The sequence below is a fragment of the Musa acuminata genome, chromosome BXJ1-10 (genome assembly GCF_036884655.1).
Source record: "Musa acuminata AAA Group cultivar baxijiao chromosome BXJ1-10, Cavendish_Baxijiao_AAA, whole genome shotgun sequence".
Taxonomy (NCBI): Eukaryota; Viridiplantae; Streptophyta; class Magnoliopsida; order Zingiberales; family Musaceae; genus Musa; species Musa acuminata.
Window position 1 is genome coordinate 35,398,226 of NC_088336.1, and position 19,842 is coordinate 35,418,067.

The 19,842-nt window shown below is 34.7% G+C and overlaps 1 protein-coding gene across 1 annotated transcript; it reads right to left on the reverse strand.

The window, feature by feature from the left end:
• Positions 1 to 569: 569 nt before the first annotated feature.
• LOC135594729 (uncharacterized) lies at positions 570 to 17,922 on the reverse strand. The gene is made up of 14 exons (XM_065085211.1): positions 16,745 to 17,922; positions 16,506 to 16,657; positions 16,260 to 16,415; positions 13,913 to 14,043; positions 10,872 to 10,989; positions 10,504 to 10,775; positions 8,820 to 8,944; positions 5,679 to 5,722; positions 4,698 to 4,829; positions 3,970 to 4,047; positions 2,789 to 2,871; positions 2,523 to 2,645; positions 937 to 997; positions 570 to 864 (listed from the first exon to the last, which is right to left on the reverse strand). Exons 1-14 carry the CDS (start codon positions 16,851 to 16,853, stop codon positions 715 to 717), a joined length of 1,734 nt encoding a protein of 577 aa, XP_064941283.1. The 5' UTR covers positions 16,854 to 17,922; the 3' UTR covers positions 570 to 714.
• Positions 17,923 to 19,842: the final 1,920 nt, after the last annotated feature.

The following is a 19,842-nucleotide window of genomic DNA, read 5'->3' on the forward strand; positions in this document are numbered from 1 at the left end:
AGTTTAAGCACCAAAGTAACATCCTCGTGGATGTCTCATCTATTGTCAACCATATCACTGGCTTGTAAGAATCGATTTTGTATCTCAAAAACATTATTCTTAATATAACCCACTTTTTCTTTTATCTCACGGATCCTTTAAACGTTAAGACTTTTTTTGGATAAAATATCTAGGTTCTCAACATTTAAGTACCGATGAGCTATGCAGTTCTTTCTTATCTCAATTGTTAATTTCTTCTAATCGAATGAAAGTTCCTTTAAAAAAATTATCAATTGTTTTAGCTAAAATGCTGAAATAAAATATAAAAGCATGCTTTTCCATATGAAACAGAATACCTCCAAATTGATGATCAATATTAAATGGAACTGTCAAATCTGAATAGAAACAAAAGAAGAATATTCTGTTAGTAATGACTCCAAAAACATGTAACACATATTTGACAATTACCGATATTCCAAAGACAGGGACTATGGTAAAAAAAGTTATTTAAGACATTAAACATAAACAGCTGACCAAAGCTAATTACAACTTTTTGAGAAGCCTATGTCTTTGTATTCAACAAACAATGATATTTAGTTATCCATGATGATGCATTAAGTCAATCTTATGTTCCCTTTATTTAGATGTTTATTTGAGGATCAAACTGCAATAATCTATCTGAACTCTCTACAGGAGATGTTGTCCACCTTCATTAACTAATCCACAAAAACTTTTTCAAATACAAGATTTAGGGCATTTATCACCCCCTGAAATATCCAACAACAAAGCTTCACGCCGCTGCTCAGCACTATGAATATACTCCTCGATAGGAGGAAGTTTCGTTGTTCTTCGAGTAGCATCGTTTGGTGCTTGGCCTCTTATCAGCTACCATAAGCATTAATTCACACTAAGTACCAAAGCCACAGAAAAAGATGACCATCTTGATAAGAGCCATACCTTTGATGCCCAATGTCGTTCCGTTTGTTCACAGACATCTCTAATATCTCTTCCAGACATTCTACACATGATATGTATAGAAAAGCAAACATGCAATAAAGGGGAATAAGATATACATAATTTAAGAAGAGGAAAAATATCTTCTTATGAACACTAAGGCATGTCTTCCATAAAACTATGTTTTCAATCCTTTCTTTTTCTAAACATACACTCTAGTCTTCAAAAGAATCAATTGGAATTACAGCTTACCAGATGTCACCAACCAGTTCGACTTCACAAGTAAAAATAATAGGAACTATAAATTGAATGAAATTGATCATTTAATGCATGTCTAAGTAAAAGGTACAAATTCAACCCTCTTAAATGTTCAAAGAAAATATCATAATTGAAACTAAAAAATGTAGCTTATACCCGAGAAAAGGTATCTAATTAAATCCTAACATACTTATCAAATCACAAACATTTCATAGCTATCAAATCATCAAGATCCCTAACCGGTGGATGTGGGGTCCAAACATATTCCAAATTGTTAGGTCATTATCGTCATTGCAAAAGATTCACAAGGATGTGTTGCAGGCCCCGACATGATCTCTAAACCAAAACTACATGATCTATATCTCCAAAAAGTTTCTATGCTTTATTCTGCACTTGATATATTACTAAGATTAGGTTACTAAAAAAAAGTTGTTGAATATCTAGCAAATATATATTATATTAACATTGCTAATGAAGAAAAAAAATTGATAATAGTTAGAGAAAAGCCCAAGGCAATATTAAACTTATTCAAACTGTTTCCTAATATTAAAACTAAAAATGATTTTAGCTATATCTAAAAATCATCTAAACATAGTGAGAAGGTAAGAGTCAATTATGATTGCTCAACATCTTCATCCAACTTTCATAAACCTTTATCATTTGACATAAGTTTACCTTCCAAAGGCGATCTAATTTTTCTTGGACTTTTTATACAAAATTACCTCACTAAACAAATTTTCACATCTCCCTTCTCATGTAAATGAGGAATCGATGACTACTATACCACCCAAAACGATAAGGTACATACCAGTCGATACAAGGACCACCCTCGTTTCAAATGGTCTGATTAAAATAATAAAAATAAAAAATGGTGGGCTACTATCTAACTCAGTGTTAAAATAGATAATTTAAAGCTCATGTTTCTCACATACAATGCCATTGCCCTCTTCGTTGCTGCTGCTTCTCCTCCTCTTCTTTTTTCTTCTTCTTCCTCCATAACTTTCTCTTCTTCCTTCTTCCTTCTTCCTTCTACCTTCTTCCGCAGTGTCTCCATCGTTCCTTCCTCTTCACCCTCCTTTTATTCATCATCAAAACACTAGGGTATACTGACATACTGTGTTAATATATTAGTGCTGACAAATATGCATTAGTCCAATAAATAATCAAGACAAGTTCGATACCCGAAATGATGAATCTCACTAGGAACACTATCTACTTAGATGAACTAAACTCAAATGTGCATCTTTACAACCACAGTAGGAAAATAAAATGAATTAAATTAAATTAGGAAATACAAAAAAAGCAGAAAAGAAGTTTGACTTGTGCATTACCCATCCGTAGCTGCGGCTAATAGAATTATTTCTGTCTTGAGTAGATGCTTTGCATATTGAGCAGCTATTCCTTCACGGGTTTGTTGATCCGGTAGGGAAAATGAAATCATTGAATCAAAGCGGCTAGAAGTAAAGATGAGAAATTAAGGACTATGATTCATCAGGCTGCTTTTGACTATCTGAATTAAAATTTAGCTAGACTAAAATTCATAAAAATTGAAAAATGTAAATCAACTAAATATGGAATACATTTGGAATATTATTACCTAATAAGAGCAGGATCAAGGTCTTTCTTTCTATTTGTTGCAGCTATAACAATTACTTGTTTTTCTTTCTCAAAACCATCAATCTGCAAAAGACAGATATATGCATTAAACGATTGAAGTACCACAGACCAATCCAAAAAAGGCACTTACAATTGAAAGTTTCTAAAGTGACCATAGGAAAAAGAACTCATAGCACAATTATCCTTAACCAGAATTATTAAGCTATTGATGCTTAATTTCACCATAACACATGGACTAGCTTTCTTCTATGAGTATGTCTAACCTTCAAAGTTCAAACTAACCCCACTGGTTCTGATTCATCATTTTTACATTTTTCTTTTACAATCATTAACCCACTTAGCCTTCCAAGTCACATTGAGTTCCACAGAGAGATAAAACTTTACATAAACAGTTTTAAGCTACAGGGTTTATATATAGTAATATCACCATATGCGCCAATGCGGAAATAATTTTGACCAAGAATACAAATAAAAGTACCAAAAGAAATCGACGGTTCTGTTTTCTATATTTGATCAAGCATAATAATTCAGGATGTAAAATTTCTTAATTATATATAAAAAGCAGCACAATGCTTAGGGCTCTCGCCAAAGTGGAGTCTGGAGAGTCAATGCACCCTTACCCCTCCTGCAAGCAAACAGAGACTGTTCCTGTGAAAGTTATGAAAAATGCATGAAAACCAAACTGTTAGAAAACTTGAATTCTCCACCACCACCTTATATTAGTGTTTGGAAATGAGAATCAGTACAGATACATACTTGAATCTCCAAGTCAGCAAGTTGCCATAAAAAGAAGAGGGAACATATAAGATTTCATGAAAATTTCTGTTGGCTTAAAGTTTCTAACAAATAAAAAGAGAAGGTTAAATGTGAACGAAATACTGGAAAAGAAAAAAAAGATCCACTGATAATTTTCCTTAAATCAAGAATTAAAACAACAGGTTTTCCATGAGTCACAGGTAAGATTTAGATATCTTTGCAATAGAACTCTGCATTTAAGCAACTGAACATATTATATAAGTGACACCAAAGCTAGATTCTTGGGGATACACTTCAAGAAAAAGCAAACAACACAAGGGCAATAAAAAAGCGGCTACAGATGGAGTTCTTGCATGGCCCTACTGAGTGATGAAGCACATGATTAAGTAATAAATATTTACCAACCTGACGCAATATCACTGACAAAATTCTACGGGTAGCTTCGTGCATTCGATTACATCGAGAAGCAGCAAAAGAATCAACCTATAGAAAAAGAAGTTGGCTGTTGAATTAAGAAACCCAACAAATACTATTTGGTACCTCAATGTTTAGTCAATTCACTACTAAGTGTTGATATTTAAGTATCCATATGGTACATCAATGTTTAGAACCCACAATTTTGACTTTTAAATAAATAATTGACCATCCCTTTTTCTCCATGCTGGTTCATAATAGGTGATGCAACTCCTGCATGTCTAATCTCTACATATTAACTACTTGCAAGGATTTTTTCATTTGAATAGTTATAGACATTAAAAGGTAAAGATGCACAAATAATCCCACTAGAAGTTAATAACAATCATATAAAATTTTTAAGATTTAAATTTTCTGTCCACAAAAGAGAAAAACTTACATAAAAAAATTCTCAAATGTATACCACCTGAAAATAATATATCTATTCATTTTTTTATTATTTGTGCACTTATAAAAACGTATCTTATAGGTGCATCTATGAAAATTGTCATTTCACTGCAAGTCCGTTGTGTGGGACTAAACAATTTATTATAAAAAAAAAACTACCACTCTACACAAGGCCCAGTATCATACTACTAATTTCCACCACATATAGAAGTTGCTGCCAGTTCAACTTTTTCATGCTTGTCCGAGGATTCCATGTGAAAGTAGCTATGTACCTCATCAAGGAAAATTATTGCTCCAGATGGAAGCTCATTTGCAAGAGAGAACACTTTGGCTAACAAACGCTCACTTTCACCATAACATTTTGACATTATAACTTCCAAAGGCACATACAGCAACGGAACACCCTGTTAAAGCAACAAAAAATATTCAGAGATAATGATTGAATTATATAGAACTAATATTTTTGACTAAACTGTCCTACAGAACTAATTCAGTTGTAAATAATTTCCTCAATTAACATATCTGTTAAGTAGACAACATTTTGCTTATTTGAGACTTCATAAAGAAAATAACAGCCCAATCCAGATTAGACATTATTGTTCTTCTTATAGATCATTTCCAAGTATATAATTCCAGAGCTTCATTCCCCTGTTGCAATGTAACATAGTAATGTATTCCTACAAGCCCTCATTTTTAGTTTAAATTTAACTCCACCTTCTATTGCACTTCTGATCAATAAACCAAAAAGAGTCAACAAAGAGCACTATACCATGATGTATTTTCGAAGTATGGGTGTTCCAAACTTGTGAAGAATGTAGTTGCACTTAACAACATAAAGAAAAATTATCATTAATCCTGTAGTATTTCCAAGTATAATATTTGAGTTTATGAGAAAGATATTTCTACCATCATCCAGACTACTATATTATTACTATTGTTGCCTCTCATGCTTCAATTTTCACCGGCTGGAAACTAGGTACCATTTATAGTGAAACATAGGGTTATTGCCAATCAAATAATTGTTATAACTGACATCTCACTGAAACAAACTTCTTATCGAAGCTCATTTAGTAAAGGGAGTGGCATCTTATGTCACACATAAAAAAAATAAGCCCCAACATAAATACAAGTAGACAAGTAAAAGGACCATCATTTAACTTGAAAATACAAACAAATCTTTTGTAAGCAATATTCTGGAAAATGAGCAGATTGTTGTAACAAATCAATTAAAAGCTATGAAATACGTTACATACTGCTTGTTTAGCAATTACTCGAGCAGCAGTAGTTTTCCCAGTTCCTGATATTCAGTAACAATAACAACAATAACAAAATCGTAAGTTTCAGTTTATGATATTCAGCAAAAACAACAATAACAACAAGATCGTAAGTTTATGATATTTATAATAGTATATAAAGTGTATTGTTACAATAAATATTTATTTAAAATATTTTTAATTGTGTTCAAGAATTTCTTCATGGTGGATCTCACCAATATACTATAAAAGGTTACATGTCTCCGAATAATCCAATCACACAAAATAAAAGGACCAAATCAACAAGATATAAGTAGTTTTCCAACATATACCATAAAGAAATATGAGCAACTAGAAGAAAATAAAATCTACACAGTAAAATATCTTCTTAATGAAATAACATGTGAAATATCATTAAACATCAATACTTCACTTGCAATCAGTATCGGGGTTGCATTATCTTCACACCATTCTCATTAAACATTTAGATCATTCCCTTTAAAATTTAAATACCAAAAGAAAAAGAAGAACCATTCATAATATATACATACATAATAAAAGTGTAACATGTAATCCTTTTTCTTGAATAGTTGATTTTGTCCAACAAGAATTAACTGAAAAAACACATTCTCTCCATCTATATTAAACATGCATACACACATGATAATTCCCTGGTGATCAGTACAGGCCACACTATCCAGTACCAAATAGACCAATTTGAAAACTATTATTTAACTTAACCTAACTTAAATATCTTTGGTTAAACTATAAGTCAAAATATGTTTTAAGCTCTATAATAGTGCATATAACAAGAAAGCATGGGCAAAAAGTTGGTGGTAAGAGCGTAAGTTTGCAACAATGAGAAACCTGTATTTGACTCAGGTCTAATGTAGGCTTTATTTTATCGTTTAAATCATTAACTATATTCCCTTGCCCTTATTTTTCTATCCATCAACAAATTGGAGGAATATGTGTATTGTGATTGCCACAATTGTCCTCTTTACCGATGTGCAAAAATATATTTCAGTATCAGGTCTATATAATGCACGATACATGGTCTCCATATTAGAAAACCTCCCACATCCATCAACTATTTAACTGTCTCATTAAGGTTAAGGTTAAGGTTAACATCAGTCAACATCTGCATTATCCTAGTAAGCCAAGTTGTCTCACATTAAGCTGACATCTACTTTAGATTTAGATTTCCTCGATCTCCTCATGAAGATATATGTAGTAAATTGATACGTTAAAGAAAACAGTATCTGAGACCAACCTTTCAAGTGGTGAGTGTCATTAATAAAACTGTTTGAAACGGTACAAAATGGGCAATATGTACTGAATGGATGATACGTAAGAAATAGAATTGACTGATATAGGTGATATATCTGTCTATATGGTGGAAACTCATGCTGTATCAACTGATACAAGTCAGTACCAATAGGAAGTTAATCAATATTTACCCAGATTGCTTCAAGTTTGACACCCAAATCCCTCTCCATTCCTCCTCTCACTCTTTTTCAAATTGTGCATTGGAACCTCTTTGGGGTTTTAAATCTCTTCCTTCCCCCTCTCTCACTCTCATTCTAATTAAAGTTCCTAATCAATGATTAGTGATAATCAAAATATTTATTTGGATAAAAAAGGGATTGTAATTTGGAATCAAGTGGAATTTCTATCCAATTTGAAGATATTTAGCTTTCTATGTTTTATTTATCATTGCATATAATTAGAGGTATTTTGATACATATTTATAAAGATTAAATGTGATTAAGGCCATTCTCTCTTGTTTCGTCCCAATTAGGTTCTTTCTCTTATATTTAGCCATAAATTGGGGGTATTTAGAGTTGATCATAGCCCTATTCATCTATTTATGCCTCATATACACATTATTTTTATCTAAATATGATAAAATTATCATTAAAGTAGGATAAAAATGCCAAAAAAGGTTTTCTTTATTTCTCATCATTTTTCAATATTATTCTGAAAATCAAACATACTGATGTATCAATATACGTTACATCAATGCCAACAAATGTGTTGGTACAATCATAGAATCATGTACATACCGACATATGGTCCACCCATGCATCGATACCACTGCTCAGTACAGTATAGCAATTCATTAGTAGTAGTGTGTCGGTATCCAACTGTATGTAGATGGATACGGTTGAAGTTGAACCATTTTGAATTCACAGCCTCTTCTGTTATTATGTTTAATATTTGTTGATTCTGATCTATTTCGAATATCAACAGCATCAAGAGCTGCCCTTTCGTCAAGGTGATCTCATGCTGATATACATGTTCAACTCATGCACCACCATTAAGCTGTCACATACCATCCTACCTATATGATAATAACCAATACCTACTAGGCTACCATATAAAGGAAGACCAACCAACTTAAGATGGACTGTCACTATTGGCATAGCCACTCCCATAATTGTTACATAATCTAGCGAACTAATATTTCATGAAGTCTTGCATACAGCGATGCTCCAATGATAAACAAATCCAAGCTGCAAGCTGGAATCCTCATCATCATCCACTCAAACAATATACTCATGGACATCTCAAATGACCAACCTATCAAAGTCATCTCTCCAGACCAACTAATGTTTTCAGTAAAATTATTCCTGTACTAAGATCAAGATAGTTGTAGTGGACATATTGTCAATTGACAGTAGCACTCCGAGAAGCATGCTTCCAAGCTAGACCATTACTTTACTGCTTAAATAGCAATATACTACAAAAATTAACAAATTATTTGAGGCACTTATATAAAAATTAGACTACAGAAATGCAGGGAGAACAGTAGATCAAGGTTGGATTAGCATGGTTCTAACCTAGGTTCAGGAAATTATAAAATGAATCATCATGAATCTAGGGAGTATCCATATAGATGCAATCTACATTAGCACAAATCTAAGTCCGATATGTGCATATATAGCCTATGTTTATGCAAATATAGACAGTACTCATGTGGATCTTGTTTAGAAGTACGCAAATACTGGGTAAACTATGAATCTTGTTTAGAGCTACGCAAACTAAACCATCGGTCAACTCACCAGCCATTATGAAGACATATTTAATTAACAGATTATATACCACAAATATAGAAAAGTACTTGGTCTAACAAATAACCTGGAGGGCCTTCAAAAAGCACAGCTCGAGGACGATTTGTTTCAAATTTACAACGGGTACCACGGGCGACTTCATCATATACTTCTGGGCTTTGAAGTGCCAATAGTATAGTATCTTCTATTTCCCTACAAACATTCAGTCACATTAATTCTGCTATATACATAACAATTTATTAAGAATCTATCAAATAAAATGAAAAGGCTGATATCTGCAATGATACTTCATAGTTACTGACGAGAAGATGACAAAATATATGTCTGTATCCAATACACATAGTTAATGTTCGAAACAAAATATATCAATGGAACTGAATAAAACATGATGCACCATCATTAACAAATTTCCAAACCAAGTAAACACAATCAAAGTTTCCAGTTTCAGCCTAAGCAAAATGCTTCACTAGAAGTTCTCATGGTGCCACCCAGAACAGGGAGTGACGAGGATAGAGGCATCAGAGCTACAGCGAGATGTCACTTTGTATGTGTGTTCTTTTTTGGTAAAGCTGTCACTTTGTACGTGTGTGTAAACCGTAAATCAAAGATATTATTGACTCAAATTGAGAGAAAAAATAGTGCTTGCATGTTTTCACCTTAGTTGACAGTTTTACATCTTTTTAATTTCATTAAGGCCTCTGGACATGACCAAACCAGAAATGTAGTAGCTTATCATGACCTGTTGGCTAAAGAATATGCCTTAAACACATTTACCCAGACAATGCCACAGTGGGGCACTGTATCTCGACCTAAACCCAACCCATGAATCAAAAAGGACAAGGTGAAAAGAAAATTATGGTCGAACAAAAACATCCTATAAAAAACATTTTTAGATTAGAATATATAAAAAATGGTTTCAATGTGATTAGATGAGACACCAAGGCAGAATGCTACTTAGAGGGGTGTTTATGTTCATATTAAATTCACAGTCAAAATGCTTCAAAATTAACTAAATATGATGGGTTCATCTAATAAAATCTTTTAAACATGACGAACAAAGTGGTTCGCAAAAGATCAATAATAGGATTAAAGTATTAAGATTAACTTGAGAAAAGAAGTAACGGTATATTGGAAAACATATCACCAATCAAAACAACTACTTGCTAGATATCAAACTTGAATCACAATATAAAAACAAAGATCAAAGCAACAAAACATTTTGTTTTTTATATAATCCAGTCAAAAATTCAGATACAAGAATAAAAATTCCTTGAAACTATTCATGAGTGGATCACTAGCAGTCAATCAGTTATGCAGCTCTGTGGTAATGATGGGTTGACAAAGCATATAAAGAACATTTTTAAGATATAATTTGTCTGTATTACCATAGTGTCTAATGAGATTGTGTTGAGCACGTATCCATACCCAAAAAGGAGGCATTGGTGATGTTTCCCAGCTAATTGTGAAACCAACACAGCATAAACAAAGCATCATATAAATCACAAAGCATATTGCAATTTAGAACAAATGTCAGCCAGAGAGGTGGCAGCTATACAAGATGTAAGTGGGTTGTCACCAAATTAGGAGCATATAGCTTGTAGATGATTATTTAAATACTCTGCCTATAAGGCAAGATAAAATAGCAACTGCATTGTAGATATGCATCTTCCAGTTTAACTTCAACAAATGAATTCGTGGTAAACAATCAACTGGAACAAAACAACAAATATATATGTATATGTTATACTTACCGTTTTTGGTCATCATATCCTGCCATGTTCTCCCAGGATATTGTACCATCCAAAGAGATACCCGAAGTCTCGTCAAGTCCATATACTACCACACCCATGGTCTCTAAAGCAGACACTGTTTTCTCAGGATAAATATCACCTCTCTTATATGCCTTTGTGTAGCTTCCTGATGATTTTTTTATATTAGCTTGCTCACCAGCTAATTTTAATGCACTAACCATGGCATCAAGCTCTCTGAAACTATACATTCCCCGTTTAATGAACTTAATCACCTAATAAAAACAGTTTAACCATTACTACAGAGGAAGATGGATCCTTATTAGAAGCATTCAAACACATTAACAAAGTCTAAGATAAAGGTTACTGACACAAAAATCTGACTCATGTAGAGAGCTTATTATCAGTATGGAAAGACCACCCTCATTTGTTGCATCAGAAACCCCAATCTTTTCTGAAGGGTTAAGAGCTATTCGCCATCCAGCTGCACTGAGTATTATAAGTAAGAAAAAAAGCAAATTGAAGTCACATAGTTGTACAGATGGTCGAATTGATATTCATGTAATCATAAGAAATAAAAAAAAAAGGAGGCGAGCATGATCGGTATCATCAATATTATTACTATTTGGAAGTGAACAACAATCTACTTCAATATATGCTACAGAAATAAAATTTTCTAGAATCAGGAACTGACACTAACCAATGAACACTACATACCAAAATATTGTAATGATAACATTAAAAGGACAGGCTAGAATAAAATGAAACATAATATTTAAAAAGAATAAACTTCAAATATTGGACATTAATGCAAACAGTACTAAACTGTACATTGCATTTCCAGGAGAAATCATATTGGTAAATTCGACCCATACTAAACTGTACTGGAGTGTTGTGCAAATCTTGGTCTTGTTACTTTGTTGCTAATCTGATCTGACTGATTCCATTGGTTCAAACTGTATTGCTCCTGGATAATCCTAATCCAGACCTTTCAAAACTCATTACCGATAAATATTTTAAGGTACTAAACCCATTGGTTGTACTTTATATAGAGGCAAATATTAAAGCAAATAAATAAAGAAAAGAAAGAATGAGAAAATATATAGAAACCTCAAGGAAATCAATCGAGAAACATCTTCTCATTAAAGTTACTATAAAAAATTAGTATTTCAAAGTGCATTTAGATATTAAGATATTCTGTAATGGGTAGAATTGAGCTTATGTCAGTATTCATCCAGGAGTTTAAATATGAATACATACGTCATTGACACACATTTAAGTAACGACAAGATAAAAATTGTGTATATCATTACTTTATCTATAGAGTATAACATTTCATTATTTACATATATGTTATCTTACCCTTCTTTTATATTCTAAGTTTATCGCATATTAGTTTATATTGTTTAATATTTCATATATTGTTAATTTATACAGTTTTGTAACATAAATTCTTGACGATAAAGCTTCTCCCATAAGTTGGATTCAGTTGTTAGAAAGAGAGTTTCCTAATCAATGATCTAATTTTACAAAACAACTCCAGCATATCATTACTTATCAAGATCTCCTTATATTGTGGATGAATATAAAAAAACTAAGGAATTTAATTACAAGTGTAAATTTAGTAGAGGTTCCTTGGAGGTTCAAAAACTATATAACAGTAAAACAAACTAGTTCATACAGGCCTCCAAACCACCAAGCCAATTAACATATTGAACACGATTTTGCATGAACCAAAATCACACAGAAGCAAATTGTTGATGATAATTTGTAATTTTATCAAGAACCTAACACTTATTTTATCACGAACCAAAATTAAGAAACTAATTTTGATGATAATTTGTAATTTTTTTCCTTTTTTGAGAGAGATAAGGAGGAAAGCTGTACCCAGGGCATGAGGTTCCTGCCAGTGCAGGTCAGGGAGGGTCAGTGAATAAATTAGAAATCAATTGAATATCTTTAGGGACTCACTTGAGTGGGGTTGAAGTCATGTTTCAGATCTAAATGAATATGGCATGTAATTAGCCAAATCTGGGTAAATTGTAGTTAGCTGATCTATCATCCAGTTGCAATCCTATTATTGCCAAGTGCTAAGTCACAAGGCAAGTTTGAGCATGTTTATACTTTAAAATCCAAAGTTTCCTCAAATACACCTTTGTGCAGTTGAAACAAACATAGCTTTTTGGAGGTATGTATATGCTCCAAGATGTCTCTTGTTACAATATTTTGGTGTTTTACTTGGTTAACAGAAGTTGCAGAACTAATGCTTCTCATTCTCATCTTTAAGTCTATTAAGTGCACTTCCTTTACTGATTCTGTTTGAAATATCTTGTCCTTCAACTTGGATTATAAAACTTGTACAAAGAAGTAGACTTATCTATGGACAATCTGCATCCCATCCTGAAAGTCTGGCTGAAAAGTGAACGAGATTGGGCAAATATACAAGTTGAAAGGGCTTGTGTACGCCAAAAAGAAAAGTGAATTTAAATAAATATTACATACATGAAGATTCATATGAACCATGTGAAATTGAAATTGTAGGTCTGTTCCAGTGACATTAAAGCAAAGATGTGCATGCCTCAAAAGGAGCATCCAAAGAGTGGGCATAGGTTGCTGTGGGCACAATTCATATGTTATTCTTGCTTTTGATTCAATGTCATGAACATGGTCCATTGGATTAATAAAATCAATATCCGGATGTGATTTAAAGCCTTGCTTGTGAATATTGTGTATTAATAGACATCTATGACACATATGAGGGCCAAACTTCTGAGTTTGCTATTGCTTGTTCGAACATTTGATGGGTTCTAATTGAATAGTTGTGATATTTGCTGTTATTGAATCAACCCAATAAAACTCTTGACTTCACTAGATACTATCACTTTATGATCATAGTGTCATGTCACCATCTATTTGCCACATTATTGTTAAGACTTAAGAGAATTCTTTATTGAACTTAATGTTTTCATTCTAGACCGTTTCTACCCGAAAATTCAATTCACATTCTTATAGAATTTTTTTCCTTTTTTCTGGACAGAAAACTATCCAACAGAACAAACGTCAGAGCAAATGAATTTGTTTTTAAATATAGATGTTAACAAACTTGATTTTAATGAACTTTTTAATTAGAGGTTGCATGTAGCGATGGTACTAAGCAACTTGTATATAAAAGGAGAAAAAGAATCCGTAGATATCAATCTTGTGGTCAAAGGTACAAATAAACAAATGAGACAGTTATAAAGCATGCATAAAAATATAATATACATAAATAACCCTATATATGAAGGTAGAATCTATATCTCACTTATAAATAAATTTTTATCAAACAAACTTAGAAGAATTTAAATATGCAAATTAAGAAATAGATTTAAGCAGTTGTAACTTGTAAAATTGGTTTACTGCTTAAGCAAACCTGTCAAAAGCATATAAATGAATTTTTGAACCACCACCTAGTTGCTTGGACGTGTCACCAAGGTTCTTAACAAGATCCATAATTATGTGCGATAACTCACATGTAGGAGGAATTTTGAACTTCATGATAACCTAAAAAATTTGATGCAACCATTTCATAAGTATTAACCATCAGGAGACAGCAAATGAAACTCAAGTATACTTATAAGAATATATTGCTGGGAATTACATTACTACAAAGAATGTGTTCAACTTGAACCAATTAAATGAAACAACAGGAGGCACTATGAACAACACTGCAAGAAGACAGCAGCCATAGACAAGTTGCAGAGCAATACAATACAAACCAAAGAAGACAATGATCAATAATGACTATGCTTAGAAGATCCTAGAGAACATAATTTTAGATACCATTGCACTATAGCTGAATTCCAGGGCTTGTCAATTATATCAAATTAGATATGTAATTTTAGATAGCTACATCAGATCTGCTGGTTGAGATTTTATGAGTGAATGGGATCAGTATCAAGATAGGCAAAAATCTTTCTTGGTTAGCCTTTTGTTAAGTAACAGGGATCATCTTAATAATCCATCTGGCAAGTACATCTATAATTACCTATCCAGAGGTCTTATTGAACTTAAAGTCTGAAGAACAATTTGGCCAAATGGAAAAGCTTACCGAAATCTAGCCTGAAAAAAATTATAATTCAAAATAAAATGCTTAAAAAGGATATAAATGTCATGACATTTGTAGAGCTCTCAGACTAATCAAATAAGTGGCCAGTAATAAATCATGTTTCATCCTTCATACCAACAGTTTCTTTCCTATTTAGGTTGAAGGTCTGGGAGTCTAGATGTGACGAAACTATCTTTAATACCTACAGCGAGCATGTCATGTCCGTGAGAAGGGTTTATCTTGTGTGGTGATATTTTACCAATGTTTATTTGCAGAGTAAACTGGTTTATGGCAAAGCCTTCTATTTGATTCATTATTTTGAACCTCCTTAATTCCCACCTTCCTACATCAAATCTGTCATAGATCTTATTATTATCCTCCCTTATGTCAAAACTTAAATAGACACTATGGATGTGGGACAAAATTTTCGGTGAAACTTCATAAGAAAACAGCGAATATAGATAGAATTTACAGATCATAACCCATAGATCCAAAGTAAAGGCCTTAAAGTGACATATCTTCTTGTGAGATCCAATCATGAAGCCTAAAAAATTCTTGCAACTTATACATCAAGTGGTCCAATAACAAGGAAAAGTGATCCAGAAACAAATTGCTAATAAATAAATCATTGAAAACCATAAGAAATGTAACCCATCTCAAGAATATGTTTCGTACATTAGAGTATGCATTATGCATCAAACAGAGCTTGATTAAAATAGTTATCAACAACCACTCTAATACAGCCATACCAATTTTGGTGTAATTCTTAAATTTCACTGTCAACATCTGAATCTTCACATCTTGCGGGTGAACTTAAAAAAGATTTTGGTGCAAGATTACTGTATTGATGGAACATTATTATAAGACAAATGCTGTCTACGATTTCATCAATCTAGTAGGCACATGTTGTACGCAAGTAGGCAGTTAGAGAAGTAGCAGGAAAGGTTAAATGTAGTTGTTTTTCATGGATAAGAGTCTAAACTATGATAAGAAAAAAAGTAGTTTATTTCCCAGAGAAGATTCCACACTAAGACAAGAAAAAAACACAGCCTTCACTATTTGTGCATCATACTGAGAAAGGATTTTGATACATAACTTCTATTTTTTTAAGATTATTAATATGAGGTAGTCTTTTTTTTACCTTGGTGTTAAGACTGGGTAAGTTGGTACCATTTTTAAAGGATGTAATCATGTCAAAAAAATAATGAAGCCATTTTTAAAGGATTTGTTTGGTCTATAGGAGATCGAGTCTTCAATTGTACTGTAGAGAGATATAAACTAGAAAAAGGTTAACATCATATTAGTCTCCAATGTTAATATTAAAGGAATTGTATTTCTTTCTGCGATTCTACTTACAGAAAACTGTTTGTTTACCAACAAACTGTACCTGAAATTAGGCAAATTATTGTACCATAAAATGGAAATTTCACCAGTAATAACAGAGCATATTTTCGGGATTGTCATTTTTTGCATTGCAACTTTCGTGTTAAATTTGTATATTTTCAAGGAAAAAGAATGCATAGGTGATAAAGGCCAATGAAGAAGCAACAATAAGATACAACAATCAAATTAACGAGCTCGAAGATTCAAGCCAAATATATGTGAAGAAACGCACCATGCATCAAAGCAGAGTAGAAATGAAACACTGTTAAAATGTTCATCAGGAGCAAACCTGCTGACCCCTTGCAGAAAGGGTGTAGGGCGGGTAGGATCCTTTCTCCATTCCTCTGATTTGCAGCAACACCTCCAATTGCAACTTTACCCTATCCAATTTATCCGCGGTTTTGGAACTCGACCAGGAGTCGGTGGCAGCATAGGGATCGTAATCCTCCAACCGCGGAACCAACCGCATAAATGAACACTCCAAACCAAATAAACCATGAAAATGACCTCGTAAATGTAAGAAAGACGATCAAACCTCATCGCCGTCGGCGTAAGTGGTCTGCACCGATCCGGCGCCGAACGCCCCCATTAAGAAGATGGCCGGCAACAAAGAAGAAAGGTAGAAGCGCTCACCGGACGACGAATGGAGTTGGATCGTCGAAAGGGTTCGGTGGTAAAACAGCGGCACTGCATCGATCCAGCCAATCAAACAGAAAAGAATCAATCAAGGATCACGCTGGAGAAGAACGTTGGAAGAGAGGGAGAGGCGCGTACGCGGAGGATCAACAGCGACGGCATTGACGAAACGGAACAAGGAGGAGGAGGAGGAGGAAGGCGGTGGCTTCCCGAGACGCGAAACCTTCGTCATCGCTCTTGAGAGCATCGCTGGTTCTGCCGCGAGAACTTTCTGAGCTGGCTTCTGTTGCAAACGGTGGTGGAAACGACCTCGACGAACACTTTATGACAAACATACCGAGCGATGTTCACATCGTAACGTTCTAACGACTGCAATGGAAGATGATCTCAACGATCGCCTATCCCAATCGAGATTGAAACGGACCGATACTTACCCAATCAAATCTGTTGATTGATTGAAACAATTGAATCGTACTGAGGCGGGAAAGGGAAACAGCACCATCCGTTTAGTCTCCAAATCTTCCCGCCCCGTCCGAAATTACTTATAATTAGCAGTTTACGAATATAATAATTACATACCATCTTCATTTGTGTGGGTTAAGAATGATATTAGTAGGTAGTTGCACGTGCTTTGCACATGAGAATATTATATTAATTATTAAATCAAGAAAATGAAAGCGATTTTGGTTTTCATGGGTAGAATTTGGCACCATATTGTATAAAAATTTCGTGGGTTAATTGCAGGTTTTATTAACTTGAATCAATACCTAAGCCCAATTTAATGGGCAATCTTCGAATCTGATTCAAAGGATCTCCACCGTTGGTAGCAGCAAAATTTCGCAGATATGAGTCATGCAAGCAAATAAAAGCAGGCATAATGCAAGGCTGGTAGAATAAATATTCCCTACATTTACATAAACATTTCACTACTTTTTACGTCAAAAGAATGAAATAAAGCACGATAATAACTAAACGAAATCTGTGTATAAGCTATGCTGCAGGCAAATTAACTTTAGTGCTTCTGGGTCTTCTTGCTGTACTTGTCCTTGATCCACTGCAAGCCATGGCTAGTTCCTTCCTTCACCTTCTTAATGCCAGTAGACGTCGCGGCCTTCGTCTTCTCCATGCCTTTCTTCAGGTTGCTGCTGCTGCTGTTGCTCTTCTGCGAGGCCGCGCTCGGTTCGCTGTAGTCCCACTGATCCGCCCACGACATCCCGAACGAGCTGCTCCGCTCCATTCAGAAGGAACTGAATCGAAGATGACAGCTTGCTTCCCTTCTCTTCTCCTGGGAAGCATTTGCTCTTTATCCATATATATATAGTTTGCAAGGTGCTAATTTGACGAAGAGGAGGTCGTCGGCCTACCAAGTTTGATCAATGGCGTGTAAAAGGAAAGTACAATAGAATAAGGAGCAGGTGAGGGAAGCTTTTGCTGGCATGCGAAACATGTAAGTACACGGTATTACTTCGTCTTCGAGGGCGGCTGGGAAGCCGAAACTAAATTATAAGCTTTATGCTAAACCACGTGATGTCACACGTATGATCTGTCGTATGGCATGCAAATTGATGGTGTCATTCGATTACGACTTGGCAGGAGATTGATGGGACTCTGTAGGGTCAAACTTTCCTTTTAGCCTAACCTGATCACGTTATAAATTAGATTATCTACAACTCATTGGATTCATTTCGGTGAGGATGCTATTAATCGATTCATTTTACGGGCGACGGGTTAGGTTATATGATCTTTTGACCTGGCAGGAAAATGATGGGGTTAGGTCGGGTTAAACTTTCATTTAATCCTGCTATGAATCCATATTATAATTTTTTAATATTTTGATAAAATATACAAATAAATTAGCCAAGAACTTTAAATTTTTTATATGATTAGTTCTATTTCGGCAAAAGGTGAATTCAGCATGATTGATATTTGTAATTTTTTAATATTATATTTCGATACTTTGATATATATATTTTTTCCTTACTGTTTACGTGTTTCCTTCTTTGATTCTCATATGTTTAACATCCAGTAGAAACTAGAGATGGCAACCTTCCCACCTTTGTTTAAGACTAAGACTAGACGTGTCACTCTTATTAAATCAGTCCTTTTTTTTTCTTCTGTTTATAACTTATTGTCACCCGAATGTCGCAAGTGATAATTATCCAGATTGAAAATTTTCTAACAATTTTCTTTGGAAAAATGATTTCAACGCTAAGGGGTCTCTCTATCTTTGGAAAAATGGATCTATATGACCACCGGGATATAGTTGACGGACATCATCAACGACTTCTGGAACAGATTTGGCCTGTTACGGTGTCTCTCCTCCGGATTCAACCATGAATCGACGAGCGGTGAAAGTTCTCTCGAAGGGAGGTGGTGGCACTTCGAGCTTCCCGGAGAGCAAACATCTCAGGCTGACGCCGTGCTAACTCACATCGTAGAAATGCCCTTCCAAGCTGGCAATCATGTCAAGATGACCCGGTACGGTATCTTCCACGGTCCACGTCTTGTGTCCCGGGCTCCAAACATAAAGGGGTTCGGGCCCGCCGGCGGGGAGGTCCCACCGTGCCCGAGCGAAGGCATTCAACGGAGAAACCGGGGAGTTTTGATTCAGAAGGAGACATCCTTGTCTACCACACCGTGCAAGCGGAAAATGGTTTTCACCCGCGTTATGGTTCTCCTCGCGAGTGGATCGAATGGCCCGGCCACAGCCCTCCAATCCTTGCATGCTGCGCTGAGGCGCACAGCATCCTTGGGATTCACTCGCATCATTATCGACTGCACGATGTCGAGGGAAAGGTACCCGTTTGGGGCATTGCCTCGGGCTCTTTTCTTCCTCCGCTTCTTATTATTACTCGAGTCGAGGAAGTCGACCTGCAAACACATACACCGCATGGTTTACAATTTCAAGAAAAAAACTACGCAAAACAACACGATTAATTCAAGAAAATGAAGAGGGAGGAGGATTACTTATCTCGAACCCACGGAAGAGGGTGGTGGCATTCCTCCGTCGTCGTCAGCGCTGCGTCCTCCGTCTGTTCATTCTTTGAACTTCTGGCTTAAACAGGAATCGAAGACGCTATCTTGCTGGTCAAACAAATCAACCCAAGTTTTGGATGGTCGTCGACCTATTTTGCCAAGTCATCGTGTAGGACGTCAGCAACTATTAGTTTGACCATTCAAGGGTCTGGCGATGCTTAATTTACTCTTTGACTGAATTGTATAGTTCTGTTCCTATC

Excerpts from the sequence above, each read along its gene's own strand:
- LOC135594729 (XM_065085211.1), bottom strand. The coding sequence starts at position 16,853 with ATGCTCTCAAGAGCGATGACGAAGGTTTCGCGTCTCGGGAAGCCACCG. Across the intron at positions 4,048-4,697 it reads CAATAATTTTCCTTGATGAG|GTTGATTCTTTTGCTGCTTC; the intron begins GTACATAGCTAC and ends CTTTTTCTATAG. Across the intron at positions 865-936 it reads AACGACATTGGGCATCAAAG|CTGATAAGAGGCCAAGCACC; the intron begins GTATGGCTCTTA and ends TGCTTATGGTAG.